The sequence below is a fragment of the Cyprinus carpio genome, chromosome B6 (genome assembly GCF_018340385.1).
Source record: "Cyprinus carpio isolate SPL01 chromosome B6, ASM1834038v1, whole genome shotgun sequence".
NCBI classification, from domain to species: Eukaryota; Metazoa; Chordata; class Actinopteri; order Cypriniformes; family Cyprinidae; genus Cyprinus; species Cyprinus carpio.
The window spans coordinates 23,997,299-24,014,049 of record NC_056602.1 but is presented as its reverse complement, the minus strand read 5'-3'; the positions used below and the strand labels follow the sequence as shown (position 1 = coordinate 24,014,049).

Sequence of the window (16,751 nt, the reverse complement as noted above, 5' to 3'; positions counted from 1 at the left end):
GTCCTCACAAAGATTAGCCTATATTTTTTAGGCCTATATAAATTTTGTGATTGACGCCGGCGATTAACTGCACCTGTTTCCTTATCTGTAGACCATTTAAATAACAAATTGTTATAATTACAATAATTTCATAGTGCATCACTGCAAAACCGATGCACTGCGAGGTAAAGGTTGTGAGGTAAAGATTAGGCTAGCTTACTGTTTTTTGAAAGTTTTTTTTAAACAGGTTTATTAATTATAGGCTTATAATTAAAGTTTTTTACACTGCAATCATCATAAAAAAAAAAAAAAGTTTTTTTTTTATTGGCGTATTTTTAATTTAGAAATGAGATAATAATTTTTTAAAACACATTATTTTTTTTCTTTTTATTTTTATTTATTTTTAATTTTTTTTTTTTTTTATTTTTATTTTTTTTTTTTTTTTGCATTTGTGTACGTTCGGGCAACAAGAGAAATATTAAGGGAGTGAATTAAAACATTTAGCGACTATATACCATTATCAGCATATGAAGTAGATATGTCTCTCGTCATCTCTGTGTGATTTTAATGCAGTGTCAGATGCCGAAAGCGCCGTCAGTTTTTACTTTCACTTTCTAGTGAATTGACTGAGATTAAGAGGTTCACCGCATAATTCTTGCGCAAAGTTTGCACATTGCTTGTGTGATATCCATTGGGTCACCTTCCTGGTTTAAAAATATATTTACAATATTGCGACATAACCATCCCCCTCCCGCCCCCCATCCTTGAGTTCGCAGTTGGGGGCCATGGATTTGCGCTATGCCATTGGACTCTGTCCATTAGTTAGCCTAGTGCCCACTCACTTTTGCCCAGGAAAATAAAATTCTGGCTACACCACGGACTTGTACCATAGTGAATGATTCGTAAACTAATACATGTTTGCATCACATAACCAGCTTCACATGTATGGCTTTTCTGATGTAGTAAACTTGCTCGGTAGCCCACCTGGCAAACCACTTCACTTGTGATACGAGGAAACACAAGTCATGATAAAAAGCTCAAAGACTTGTAGAAGCAAGGTAAAATGGCAATGTGTTTTATCCCAAGTTCACTGGGGGTTTGGTTTAGTGTAGGTGATAAGTTATTTTCAAATATACAGTAGAAAATTATCCTTTTAGTGCCACTCATGGGACATTTCATTTCCAAATTGCCACAATTCGTACAACAACAAATGTAATAAAACATTACAGATACATGCTCCTCAGTTTTGGATAAAACTGAATTTGCTAACTTCACTTGACATGTTGTGAATGGTGCAAGACTATAGCAATGTAATATTGCTTTGCAATAATGTCACCACTGACACATTTTTTCCAACCTTCCAACCTATTGAACCTGAAGCAATAAGCAGGCAAGTACATTTCTTAAAACCTAAAAAAAACTGCTTATTGGTTGTAAGTCAGACTGCTCTTCTTAAAGGCATAGTTCACTCAAAAATGAAAATTCATTTACTCATGTCATTCAGTATGACTTTCTCTCTTCTGTGGAACACAATTTGTGTGTGTGTGTGTGTGTGTGTGTGTGTGTGTTTCAGTGTTTGTTCATCAATATAATGAAAATCAATAGGTCCACAGATATTTTGTACTCTACCGATTTTCAGTGCATGGACAAAAACGATGTATCAAATAATGTCTGTAGCACAAACAGTGTGGTCCAAGCTTAACATTCAGGCCTACTTTTTTTTTTTTTTTTTTTCAGGATTTCCTTACTAAAGATTGCATTGTCTTTAAAATCTCACTGACAGGCCATCAAATCTACAATCACCAGCAATGTAATTTTACAACATTTAACAGATTTGAAGTAAAGATGAGGACGAAATCAATGGGTCCCTCCAAACAGAAGAGTGCTCTTGCCCAATTGTGGTGGTGTTTTGCTAATCGTGAAGCACACATGAGTGCTTTTAATGGCTCCTGCAGTTATCAGGCCTCCTCTGAGTTGTATTCATCACAAAACGTGCTGGCAACCATTACAGAGCCGTTCCAAAAAACGCATCAGAAACTGAATTTCCTTTCCTTTGAAACTAATTTAGATTTGACAATTGACGGAAAACAATAACAAGCCACAACAGCTTCCTGCTTGTCCCTTGCGCAATTGTTGCCTAAAATCATTGGGAAAGGTAATTCGTACAGGCAGATCGAATGCATGGATGGGCGCCTTGTAAAGTCTCAGGTGGGAACTTTTGAAATGTGCTTCGTTACAGGATCCTTTATTGTTTTTCAGAAACAAAAATAAACAATTAGATGATGAGCCTATGCAATAGGCTAGACACCGGCGCTAGCTGTCACACAGGGAAGTTAATACTTGTTTTCTTTAGTACTGCTTTTGTATGTCAACAACATAATTAAGGCACACTGTTGGGTTGAGGAAAGTTGTCACATTTATTTATAGGCAGGTCATCATATGTGTGAAAATTATATATTTTTTAATACTTAAGGTCCTTTTTTGTATTTCTTCATAATTATTAAAATGTTTAATTTGAGCTGAAAAGCCTTCAATAGTTTATTCAGTGTCAGGTTCTCAGTATGACAGCTTACTACATGTAATGTGACAACATGCCCGACTATTATAATAATAAAATAGCATGTCTTTGGTGAACTGTATCCTTTTAAGGAATGTGTCTATCCACAAACTGGCTTTCAGTAATAAACCCACAGTACCATGAGAAATATTCACTGGATTAAAAAGTGTGAAAACATTCGCACTGAAAAAAGAGGAAATTGAGAGACTTCATGAATTAATTTGCTTAATTCCCATACCTAAAACCCACCACTAAATTCTGCTCTCAACATGACTGGAATAATCTTAAAATTATTTGACGTTAAATCACTGAAGAGAGTTTTTAATGGCATTCCTGTTGCACTTCAAGGATCAAAAATATAGATGCTGATGTAAAAAATTTCTGCGAGACCAGCACGCTTTTGAATTGGAAAGCGTGAAGTCAGCTTTGTGAGCCCCCGCTGTCATCTTCCTCAAAGGGATTCTGCAGTCGCTCAGCTGAAAAGTACATCAAAGTTCAGAGACCCCTTTACTTGAGTGACTCACGTTGAAGAACACCTCACAACTGGCCTCATCTTACAAAATCATTACCATGAGCTCTTATATAGGTCGGATATTCTAAACAAAGCTGTGTCTCACGCCACATGCTAATGCTGACATTTAATGGCACACATTGCACAAATCAGAAGAATTAACCCACATTAACCTCGTCTCCAATGATCCTGGTTCTGTGGTGTCACCTGGAGCACTGATGCAGAGATGAAGCGGCTCTTTATAGGCTAAATCAATGCTAAATCTTCCTCACTTCCCCCTATAAACACAGACCAGCGATTGGTTCTGCTTCGAGGCTAGATTTAAATGTGAAATTATGGCACTCTATGGTTTATGAAGATGACTAAAAGGTCAGCTAGAATGTGTCATGTCGGCTAGAGGACAGGTCTATTAAGGGGCTTTGGCTAATTATTTCTAAAAACATAAATTTCTTTTTAACCCTGGGAGTCATCGGCAATTTGAAATACTGGTCTTCTATTAGGAAAAGCAATTCCTGTGCATTTTTCACAGATTAATATGTGACTTTGCGGTAAAGGCTCATACACCTCTGCAATGAGCAGTCTGTAATGAAGGAGTAATTCATGTAATTGCTTTTTCGCTGGGACAGAGAATCACCACAGTGAGCTGTTGAAACCAAGCTGGTTATTTTATTTTTTTCAATGGATGACGGTAAACAGGTTAGAAATGACACTAAATTATGTTGAAATTCACACTGATTTTAGTAACTGGTCCAACTTATTGTGTTTTTAAAATTGCTTCTTTGTGCAAAGAAAAAAAAGTACATGTGGTTAAATTAAAAAAAAAAAAAAAAAAAACATAATTTGTATCAGGACAGCTGGGCTTTTTTCCCTAAAGCCCACCAAATGCTCAGCTTCCAAAGGCCACCAAAATGAATTCAAGTCACAGATGTGTCATGAATTGTATGAAGCTTATTGACAGACTATTAACACTTGTAATACTTGCAGGCTAATTACCCGTATGAATGTCAGGGCATACGTAGCTGGGAATGAGGCATGCTAATTATTCATCATTTGTTCATATTAATGTGACACAATGTTATAGTCCTTGTTTTGGAAGGAAATTACAAAAATTCTGATTCAGTATCTGTTCGTGAAAAACAGGCTTTACAGTGTATTCAGTCAAATGGAGTCCTTCTGTCATTATTACACTGGCAGATGGACAGACAAAAGAAAAAAAAAGAGATAAAAAAAAAAACTTTTATAAGCTACTACCTTCATAAACATTTAAAATAAACTAAAAGAATAAAATAATTGATTATTCTTATTGAATAAGAATATTAAATAAATAAGATTTATTTAACTGAATATGCACAATCAATGCACACCAATATAATGATTCCAGTTTGCTTTTTGGAATTGAACATTAAAGATTATTTATATTTTTATGTATATTTTTAACTTTAGCAATATTTACAGTAAGTTAAGTCTACACATTAACCAAACTTCAAGGAAAATCCTGGCAGTAGTACCTGGATTGTGGCCAGTAAGCAAACCAAACAGCGAGCGCTTGAGCACTCATGATTATAACCCTATTGGATCCTATCTAGACATGATGGGAAGGCAACAAAGGGTTGGACTGCTACTTTCATGTCAATGAAACACAGGATGTTAGATAAAAGACTAACAGAAGCCATACAATTGAGAGCCTACAAGAACAAAGTGGACAAACACATTCAACATCTAAGGTACTGAATTAATTTGAGGCAGGAAAAAAAGAAAAGAATGTCTTTTGGGGTATATTTTGGATAGAGATAAAAGCCGGAGTGATTTGGAGAGGGGACATATGGTCGTCCACAGCGAGAGTGGGGCGCACCAGGTTTGATCTTAGCCGGTTTACCTTTATCGGGCTACTTACAATCCCAATCCTGATGTCACTATAGTTTTTTTGTCTGCCTTTTATTTTTTGGGAAGGTTACAAGTGGTGCTCCCTGCTCCATAAACACACACCGAAAAGAGCAAAGAGACTATTGTTGTTTAAAGTACTCAGCGGGCTGTTTCCTTCAGGATAGCACACAGCTGAGGTTTTTCAAAAAGAAAGTGAAATAGACAGAAAGGAAGAGGGGTACTTAAACAAATGCTTCTTTTAATATACACAGCTGAAACCATTCACTTTTTTATTTCCCCTGAAGAAACGTGGCATAAAAGCATCCTGCACCAGCCGCTCACATGAAGGCATGATTTTAAAAAGAATACACGCATCCCCATAAACAGTCGGAGCTGGGGGGATCCAGATGGTATTCATTTAAACAGGCTAAGGAAATGCAGTGTTATAAAATAAAAATGTGGTAAATACACATTTAACACTTACAGGGATACTCTAAATCAGTGCTTGTCAACTGGTTTGGCTTCAAGACACAACTTTTACAATCAGATGTAGACATTTACATTTAGTCATTTCATGAATATTACAGTTAACTAACAACATGCAAAATGATAAACTTGACAAATTAATAATTTTGTAAATCCATATGCAGCAGCAGATATGCAAATATTAGGAGAACGTACAGACCTGCCACAACAAACCAGTTCAGAAGCACTGCTCTAATTGATAACAAAGATAAGAAGTAAATTGTTTTCATTAAAAAAAGAACAAAAAAAAATAATCTTTTTTTGTTGTTGTTATTTTTAAATAAGTCCTGAAGAGGATGTCATTAGAAAGTTTTCTTAGATTTGTAGCTTCTGGGGATAATTGTTTTTAGCAAATTGTACCCAAAACATAGTTATAGGTTATTTAAAATAAAATATACATTTTTCTTTTATAAAATATCATTTAAAATATTTAAATAATAAACAATAAATAAACTGTGCTCAAAGTTAAAATGAAATAAAAGCTAAATATAATTTAAAATGTAGAATAAATAACAAAAAATAATTAGCAATAAATAAATGTCCAATATTTGTCCAAAGAACAGCTTTTAGGTAAATAGAAAAAAAAAAAAAAAAACTTAAAATGTCCTTGATACACCCAAGGAAGACTTATTTTCTCAAAACAGCAGCAATTCAATACCCAGATCAGTCACGCTGTTACAGTGTAAAACTGTTGCTATATTCTAAAGGGGAATGTCTCAATTTTATTCATAAAAACATTAATGGGATTTTTTATTTCATCTAAAATCACTAACACCATGTGTTTTTACCTGAATGGCAGGCATGCATTTTGGACTGAGAAATAAGACACGGTGCTGCCGTGATGCAATGTCCCATGAGCACTTTCCGATTCTGCAATTCATAACAGTTCGAAATGAAGAAAAACGACACCACTGAAGAACTTCCAGCTATGCAAAACCGATCTGATGGGATGTACAGTAATCTAAATGAACCTGACTATCAAGAGCCACCACCGCGGGCGATTTGTAAATGCCAGCATAACTTATCATGGTCCTAGTGAGCCGTCCTGTCTTTACAAAGACTGGTGATACACGTGACCCTCCCTCCACAGGAAGAAGATATAATCCTCAAATCAGACGGCAAAGGAACTCCAGCTGTTTTTCACTGTCAATTGGGACAGAATAAAAAGAAATCCCTCAAATGCTTGATTAACAGCTCTTCCTCTCTTCCTCTCTCCCTCTTTATTAGCTGTCACATTTGTACTCCTGTGAATATTTCTCAGGGTAGGTTTAATTTTGAAAGTCAATTTCTGTACAGACACATACCTTGAAATCTGAGCTACAAAAAAGCTATTGAACCATTACTGGTCAGGAAAAATTATATGTGTTTCTGTTTTCATTTAATATGTGTAAACCAGCAGTGGGGCATGTTGACACAATTCAATTTATTCTTATGAAAAACACCAGTATCTACACCATACCTGAACTAAAAGTAATCGTATACAATATAGCAGTACAAAGGTGTAGAAACAATTTGCACTCAGAAATTGCAAGTAAATCTCAAATTGCAAAAAAAAAATATATATATTATTGATAATAATAATAATAATAATAATAAAAACGTAACACTGAATTAAACATGTAAAATTGAAGTTCAAAGAAATAGTATTTTCTTGTCTTATATTATACTCTAATATTCTGTTTAATTTACAACCTTTCAAGTACACGGTAAAAAAAATATTTGTCCATGTATTATGGACTATTTAATAAATTCATAATAATTATGAAATGCAAAACGATTAATAAAAACAGCAAAAATATAAAATGCAGCGCACACACACACACACACACACACACACACACACACACACACACACACACACACACACACACACAAATAACCACTGTTTCAGCCAATGAAATGTCAATTTGCCCTCAATATAAATATACTGAACCCAGTTTAGACTTCATTATTTACAGTAGTTCATCATTGCTTTAATGTATGACGCTATGGTTTAGTGAAGTTCCCTTTTTCTTCAAAAGAAAATTATATTGGATTTCTAGTACATTCACAAAAACAAGCCTAATTAAATCAATTTTGGTCAAAACTAGACGTTCTAAACTACTCATATAGAAAAAACAAGCATCTGTGCATTCAGACTCGAAACCTCACTATTACTGAGATTCTGAGCCCTTGTGACAACTAGACCTGGTATCTTGACTATATATAGTAGGTAATGTCTTCTGTATTCACTGACCCATCAAATAACATCAGCTGAACTGCAAAATATTCTTTCAACCTGTCACCACAATGTTCAACATGTTGTTAACTTATACCCAGATACCCAGTTTCTTTTCTTACAAAGTCAAAAAGAACTTTAATTGTTATTGCCCATTAAGAGCAAGGTCTTTTTCAGGACCCGAATATGAAAATGAGAAGATGGTACATATGTGAAATACGATTAAGACGCAGCACACAGCCTTCTCTATCAGTGGCATTTTAATTAAAACATTCTGCAATTCCCCAGAATGCAATTACTGCTTTAGGGATTGGTGCATCGACACTGACAATTTTTCTCATTTCCTATGCATCTACTGACAACCCTTTCAATATCTGCCTAATTCATCCAGTTCTATTCAGAGAGAATGAAAAAAAAAAAAAAACATTTTTTCACATCAAATGAAAGTCTCTTTTATAACCTGTACTTTTGATAATTTGAAAGCACACAAAGGCAGCGTACAAGCTTACTCCAAAGTTATCATAAATGTATTTTCACACATTAAGTGATTTCCAACAGTCATTTATTTGAAAATAAAAGGCAGAGGTGTTTAGAGACAAATACATTTAAAGAGACGCAAACTACTTCATGAGCCAACTATTATTTCTAAAGCTGACAGAAAGCTGCTAAATGTCTGCATGAATTAAAACCACACTTGTACAAATTGTATAAAATTATACAAAAGACAAAAAAATCCCATGAAATGGCCTCATTAGAGTTGTTTTCTTTCCTGTGTTAATGCATTTCTTAATGAAACAGGATTTAAAAAACTGTCAAAGGTACTGATTTTATAAGTAAAACCATTTTTTCCCCATATAGGAATGTTTTTAATCATAACATCAATGTATTATCAAAACCACTCTAAATTTCAGGTTAAGGAATGATCTACGTATACTTACTGTGTTTAGAAACCAGAAGTGTGGATGTATGTATTTTAAAAAGTGTTTGATTGAAAAATTTGTGGTCATGATCTATATTACCCATAATCCTCAAACAGATTTTCAGAGAATGTTAAGAACAAATGCCATAACTGAGTTAGTCTGTCAATACTCTGAAACCATGTACAATTATATATATATATATATATATATATATATATATATATATATATAAGTCTGTCAATACTCTGAAACCATGTACAATTATATATATATATTAATTAGTGCTTTCAAACGATTAATCACATTCAAAATAAAAGTTTTTGTTTACATAATATATTTGTGTAATTTGTATATCATACAGTAAATAGTTTTAAACTTTGTACATGTATATACATTTATATATTTATATTCTTATATTTTATATTATATATAAATAAATTTAACATATAAACAAAATTTTTTTCAAAAATATATACATGCATGTGTTTGTTTTTATATATACATAATAAATATACACATTATACTCACATATATTATGTAAACAAAAAATTTATTTTGGATGCGATTAATCACGATTAATCATTTGACAGCACTAATTTTAATATTTTGTACATACAACATGTTGTTGTAATACATACAGTAACTAGTAGTCATTCATTTTATTATACATATTTATATATTATTTTGTATTCAATTACGTAAATCACAACTCTTTATGAGTTGGACATTATATTTCCATGAAAAACATCAAGTACAATGTTTTTAGATATACCTGTGAGTACAAGAGGAGTCTATAATATTTGTGTTTTGCATATAAATGACCTTAAAGTTTATACATATAAACCAGTAGCCACAAACCTCCAATTTGCAAATGCAATTTTCAGCATTTTCCTTAATCTACTTTACAGCATTAAAACATTTGACGAATTCAAGCTTGAAATGTGACTTCTCGACTTCACCTTTATGCATTCTCATGCACAATGTGGTCGCCTACAAATTCTCCAGCATTAGATACCAAATTAGAAAATATCCCATCTAATAACATCAGCTGCCCTTTAAATTATTCTCTTGAACCTGCACCACTCCATCATGCGGTGGAGTTAATTAAGCTATAGAGAGAGTAATAAAGAAGATGGATGTGGAGCAGTCAGAGACACGTGCCCCCACCACACGACAACAACTGAAGCCTAGTAAGGTCAGAGACCAGCGATTGATGGATCTGTCAGCCAATCGTCTTACGATGACAGCGGACTTCCTCCCCACAGAATTGGATTGTTCCTGTCATATAGTGCCATCGTCTTCAGGCAATGTGGTGAATCAGAATTCATTTGGAAAAGTCTGTTTGTCTTTTGCTATCAGTGCATGCAAAAACGGGTCAGCCAATCAGAGTTGTGCTAGAGAGAAATTCTGTAGTTATACTAAAACACTTTCATTTCTAAATAGGTCTGGGCAATAAATCAATAGCAATAATTATTTCCATACAATTTTCCTCAATGAAATTATAACAAAAGTTTAATACAATATTTATGCATTATGCAAACTTGTGATGCACCACAATTTTGGCAACCGAAACTTTTTGGCTGAAGCAGCAATAGTTGTCCATTCGAAATAGTTTTGTAGGGCTGAAATAAATTAAATCATCTTGTGAACAAAAAAAGATTCCAGCTTTCAAATTCTGTTAATTTGACCACAAAATAAAAATAAATAAATGTGGATTTGACACCATTTCATGTGGTGACAGATGGGCATGTCAATCGATCACTTCTTCCTCTTTACTACCAGTTAAACTGCAGCACACGATAAACAAGAATGAACATCAGAAGGTCTGTTGAAACAGTATAACTTACTGAAATGTATAATGTCTCATGTAATCACTCAAATGGTTTTCAAATGTGGAAAGATGTCAATAAAACAAAAAAGCCACTCAATTTCCATTAATCTGATAGTAGACTAGAAAAAAAAAAACTAGAAAATATTTTTTTATTATTAATATTTGAACTATATTACATATTCCTTATATTTTTACTTAACCTGTTGTCTTCTCTTTTTGTTGTGCATTTGAAAAAAAAATCTGTCATGTAAACAATTTTTTATTACAGCTTATATCACGTTTTTATGCACTGGTTTTATTATCTGGTTTCTGCAACTTTCACTCTGTAGCAAAAATGTGGCTTTAAACTTGAATGAAATAGAGATTTTACATATTGTGATAATTTGACTGATATGAAAAAATGTACTAATGCAAATGACATGCTAGGACCACCCCGTTTCTAAATGTAGAAAGTTGTCTAAATTATGTATATTAATTTGCCAATTTATAACCAAATCAAACTGACTGACAATAAAAAAAGTGATGTATTTAACAAAAGAAAATTATTTCCATACTGCTGTGTAAACTATTTTTTTTTTACACAGTATATGAAAAAGTATTCATTATAAAAACATTTCAAACAGTGCCATTCCAATCCAAAGAAAAAGGAGTGCAAAAAGTGACAAAATCTATACAAATTCAACCATAAAATCAGAATTTTACTCATTGCATTTTGCCATTGTAAGGCTTAGTCATATGCTGCATTACTGTCACATGTCACACTTATTGTGTTGCATTTTTAATGCAGGGGAATTCAATTATCTCCTTGGAAATAAAACCATTTTTTAATCAAGCATTTGGCAATATTATATTCCAGTCCAGAAAACAAATTGTAAATTGTAAAAAGTATCACATACTGTGTCCAGTGCCCTCTAGAGAAATTATGCAATTAGTATGGTAGTACGCTATTTGGAACATAACCTCAGTCTCATTATTTTATATGCTGGATAAAGCTTTTCTTGTGGTGTGTGGAAAGGGTGGAGCTTAAACCAATTAGCTGCCAGTCGTCGCTTTCAAAACAGCCATAACAAGGAGCACAAGGCCTGAATGTGTTTCACTGAATCTCATTTTTTGATATCTCATTATCAGCCCATATAAATGACGACTGCATGATTGAATCTGGCCCCTGAACACACTGTGCGTATGTGAGATACAGACAGAGTGAAAGAGAAACAAGAGAGATAGACTGAGAAAGCAACCAGGCTCTCCTCAGGGAAAACATTTCCGTTTTGATCAGCACGGAGAACAAGGTCCACACTACCAGTGTGTGCCGTCAGGCCTGCAATGTCCTGTTTGTTTGGGCCTGATGTGTGCTGCTGTGGTTTGATCAGAGATCAGAATGTGACTCACAGGCAAAGGTTAGGCTGGCCTCCCTGCTGACAATAGTCCCGAAGGAGTTGGAAGCAAGGCACTGGTACGTCCCAGCGTCCTCGTCTTTATTGAGATGGTTGATGCGAAGGTTGCCTCCAGAGAGGCTGTGATGGGAGCCGGGTTTAGGGTTGAGCAGGCTGCCATTTAGCTTCCACCTACAACACAAAGGAGTTCACAGTTCAGAGATTTCAATATGAACTCATACATTTCTCATCATGACGTTCCATGACCTAAATGTCATAACAAAGCTTATGTTGTAGCTGTATTCACTTATTCTCAAAAATAAGAGCATATATGAAACATTTCTGAAAAAATAAGTAATTTACACCACCGTTCAAAAGTTTTTCACAGTGTGATTTTTAAAAAGAAATTAATACTTTTATTCAGAAGGAACCCATTAAATTGATCTTTGAAATTGAAAGTGACAATAAAGACATGTATAATGTTACAAAAGATTTCCATTTCAAATACTGTTCTTTTTCATTTTTTTATTCATCAAAGAAACAGTTTCCACAAATATATTGAGAAGCACAACTGTTTTCGACATTGATAATAACAATAAAAGCTTTTTAAAGCACCAAATCGATATATTAGAATGATTTCTGAAGATTTATGTGACACTGAAGACTGAAGTAATGGCTGCTGAAATTTCATATTTTTCATAGGAATAAACTATATTTTAAGACTTATAATAAAATAGAAAACAGTTATTTCAAATTGTAATAATATTTTTAAAAAAGCAGTATATATTTTTTTATGTTCTACTAATTTTAGTATATACATATACAATATACATATATATACAATACATATATATATATATATATATATATATATATATATATATATATATATATATATATAACTTGCCCCTTTTAGACTTGCACTCTATTCATTTACTAACTGCTTATTTTCTATAAAAAACCTAACACCTGCTTCTCTATTCTTTTTGTATTCTGTTTGTTTTCTTTTTATTTATTATACAATTAACACAAAGCAAAACAGGGGGCCTCTAAGACCTAGCTTGCTCTATTCTTTTTCTATTCTATATGTTTTCTTTTTATTGATTTATATATATATATATATATAATATATATATATATATATATAAAAACTTTATATATATATATATATATATAAAAACTTTGCTACGTGTACTGCATTATGCTAACAGAGACTTGTCATAGCACTTGCATATCATTGCTCTTTTGTTGATTTTGATCCTCATTTGTAAGTTGCTTTGGATAAAAGCATCTGCTAAATGACTAAATGGAAATGGAAATATAAAGTGGCTATAAAAACTATTTGGACACTTAAGCCACTCTTAAAAAGGGTCATTTATTTTAAAGACATAACCCTTTTTTTTAACTAAAAATAATTTACGAAAACTGAAATAGTCAAGACAACTATATAATATATATAATATATCATTTTTGGGACAACTATATAATATTGAATGAACATACTGAATGTATTTCTGAGTAGTTATTTGTATTCATTAGCAAACTAATTTATATACTTTGTAAAATACAGAATAAAATGTAAAACAAAAAATAAGAAATTGGTTTACAAAATGACCAATAAAATGTTCAGGTTTACAAACATTGCAGTCAATCTCATCTAATAAAGTTTAATAAGAAAACACAGGGTGGAAGCAGGGTGGAACTGGTGTTACCAATTGTTTTGCAACTATCGAGTGTCTTCAGACCAGTGGGTACAAATCTGGGCTGTTGAAACAACACCTCCAAGTGTGATCCCACATAAACAGAACCAGTGAACTGTGCTGAGCTACTAAGATCCATAATTATTAGACTCCAAAGTAAAGCACTAAGTACACTACACTAACTCCAAAGGGATTGTCCTTGCAATTAGTGCACTGTAAAGTGCTTTGCATAAAAAGTGTCTGCTAAATGAAAAGCAACCAGCTGTAGTCCTGATAAATTCAGAAGCCTGTTTTTTTCCCCCCATACCAAGATTAATGCCCAGAATGGCACGGCTTGTGATCATCCATCTTGTTGAACACAAAGTCATACAGCATCAAATGTGAGCTTTATCATGGCAGAGCACCAATCAAAACTAATATTTGCAGTGAGCACCCCCATATTCTATAGCATGCAGTGTGATTACTACAGGAATTTACTGAGATTACTGAAGGATAGAATTCATTTAAGTTATCATCGGATTCTCCTACCCTTCAAACAGCCTTATTAAAACAAACAAGCTGCCAAATCAATACAAAATCTCACATATAAAGCAGACTTTGAAATATCGCTGTCTTTTCATCATTAACAGTGGTAATGGCATGACGACTGCACTTCATTCATGAGGTTATATGTGTGTTATGTGTTTTTTTTTTTTTTTTTTACACACGAGCAGCTCATCATCTGTTGTTTGAAAAAAAAAAAAAACTTTTTTTACTGTTTATTTTTTTATTCTACAGTGAAATATTACAAAATTAATCATAACAATTATATTTATTTATTATTATTTTTTATTTTTTTTATTTGTCATTATACTGTATAAATCACAAATTTTGGCCAAATTACCAAATCCGCCAAATCCAATATTTTTTTTTTTTTTTTTTCAATTACATTTTCACCCAAAATCATGCAGCCCAAGATCTATGTTCGATAGGACAATCATAACTAGCATGTTACACTATTAATAACCATTGATTATTCTTTAAACATAAATATATTTTACTCTAACAATTTGAACCATTTCACAAACAGGCCAATTTTACTGATGTTCCTGCATGGTTCAATAAATAATATTTTAATAACTTCCCTTACAACCTCCCACTGCAGCATCTTTACTTCCCCCAAATTTTTAAGAACCCATAAAATATGTTAAACTGATTTTCCTACCCATGTTGACATATCAAAAGGCCTTATCCTTTTTTAAGCCAATATCAATCACTACATCAGTTGCCAGACTGCTTACAACCAGTTTTACTTCTGTAATGTGATGGGACATATTTTTAAGTGTAACAGGATGTTTAAAAAGTATGGTGTGTGATGATTTCATCCATCAGTAATTGACTAGATCATGAAAAATTGTCTCTAAATGACAGTTGGTGGAGATGGGTTGAAATCTAAGGCTTGGTGATGGCAGTTCAAAACACATTTTAAACAGAAATTTGGAAGACTAACTACTATTTTACCTTTGAAATAACATGCACAGCTGAATCATTTACAATAACATCAGGGACCAAATTAGAACATACATGGATCGATTTGGATTTCATGTTGACTTTATATAGCCAACAACCTTCAGTTCAAAACACATGATAAACCATTTTTGCTTTGCTAGTCTGCGATATACGCAAGGTGCCCCTGCTTTGTGTCTGACAGGCTGATTAGCCTTACAGGCTCAATATGGTTAGGGTTAGCGGCACGTTTAGGGTTATGTCCTCGACCGCCTGTCAGGAACAAAGCAGGGCACCTTCCACCAATCTCAGCTGCAGATGTTGCAGTAAACTGGACTAAAACTGCTATAGTGTACTGTACATCCCTGGTATAAGATAATTCAGCATTTGTTTTCCTAGAAGAGTGTAACATAATTGGTATAACATTATTCCTGTCACCATTTAGGAGTACACTAATTTCAAAGCTAACAGACATGAATAAAAAGACAAAAAAACTTCGAATTCACGTTTCATTGCGATGACAATAAAAAGTGGCCCACATGATAGCTGTGTGCCTTTTTAAAGAGACAGTCCTTCAAAAATTTCATGTCATTCCAAACCTGTATAACTTTCTTTCCCCAGTGGAACACAAAAGAAGGTTGGCAACTAAACAGATTTGGTTCCCATTGACTTCCATTGTATGGATAAAAAATACAATGGAAATCAATGGGTACCGAAACTGTTTAGTTAACCACATTCTTTAGATTATCTGAATTGGGGGCTGGTATATGATATTTTATGAGTGGACTATCCCTTTAACTAGCGAGAAATCTAATGTTAAATCGCCCAGCATGTGGTATATTCACACGTGCTTTCTAAATGGTGTTTGTAGTTCGACATCTTGTTTTCTTTGTCTGTTTCACATTTGTATACAGATGCTTCTTATTTTCCTAAACAAAAACAGAATCTCCCTAATGCCCCTGAGATGCGGGTCATTTGCACACACAAAGACTCTTCACACCGGGAAGCGACTGCGTGTCTATGCAAAGCTCCAAAATAATATGGGTGTAACCCTACATTGCTTCTTTCAGGACTTCTGCTCTAATTTGAATCTAGTATTTAAATCAAAGACGCTAACACATTCCCATCCCCACGCTGAGTGTTTTCAAAAGACAAAAACGCAATAAATATTTCATATTTGTAGCCCACAGCGAACGATATTGCACGGTCTTCAGAGATGCCGGTAATTGATAGGAGTGGAGAGTTTCCAAATCTCAGGCTCAATAATAAGATGATTTCCCCTTCCTGCTAGTTTCCAAGTGCCCTATTCTGCTCTGTTTGATCTTAGAGAGGCTGATGAAAAGAAAAACGGACGAGCAGTTGTTTCTGACAGTAAAATGAGTTTCTTGTTTGTTTGAGATTCTTGATTTGGCCATTTGTGAAGTCTAAAAGCACACTTGCAATTAAGAATAATGACAACACCACATCAAGTGCGATCAAACTTTTAAAAGAAACGTCAGTTGATGTATCGCTTCTATGCCATCTAATTATATAAAATAGCATGGCACTGAAACAAGAGAAGGGTACGAATGGATGTCAGCAGTTATTACTAACCCCCTGTCCCTGGAAGAAATTGAGATTTCACCACCTACAGTTCCCATCTTGGGTGACAAAACATCCAGTTCGTGTCACAGACAGCCTGTGTTCTTTCTCTTTATCTCCAAGTTTTTGTGACACATTTGCATTTTCACACTACGCCAATGCTTTGTTCTCGTTTCATCGTGGGGGCCAGAAATACCATCGCGTTCTC

General features: G+C 33.7%; 1 protein-coding gene across 3 annotated transcripts in view; it reads right to left on the bottom strand.

Annotated features, from left to right (window-relative positions):
- The window catches only part of cntn4 (contactin 4), a 128,383-nt gene that overhangs the window by 70,814 nt on the left and 40,818 nt on the right, over positions 1–16,751 (bottom strand). For all 3 annotated transcript variants that reach the window (XM_042726385.1, XM_042726384.1, XM_042726383.1), the window contains exon 4: positions 11,794–11,969. In XM_042726385.1, the coding sequence (XP_042582319.1) occupies positions 11,794–11,969 (176 nt within the window). The remainder of the gene's footprint in view (positions 1–11,793; positions 11,970–16,751) is intronic.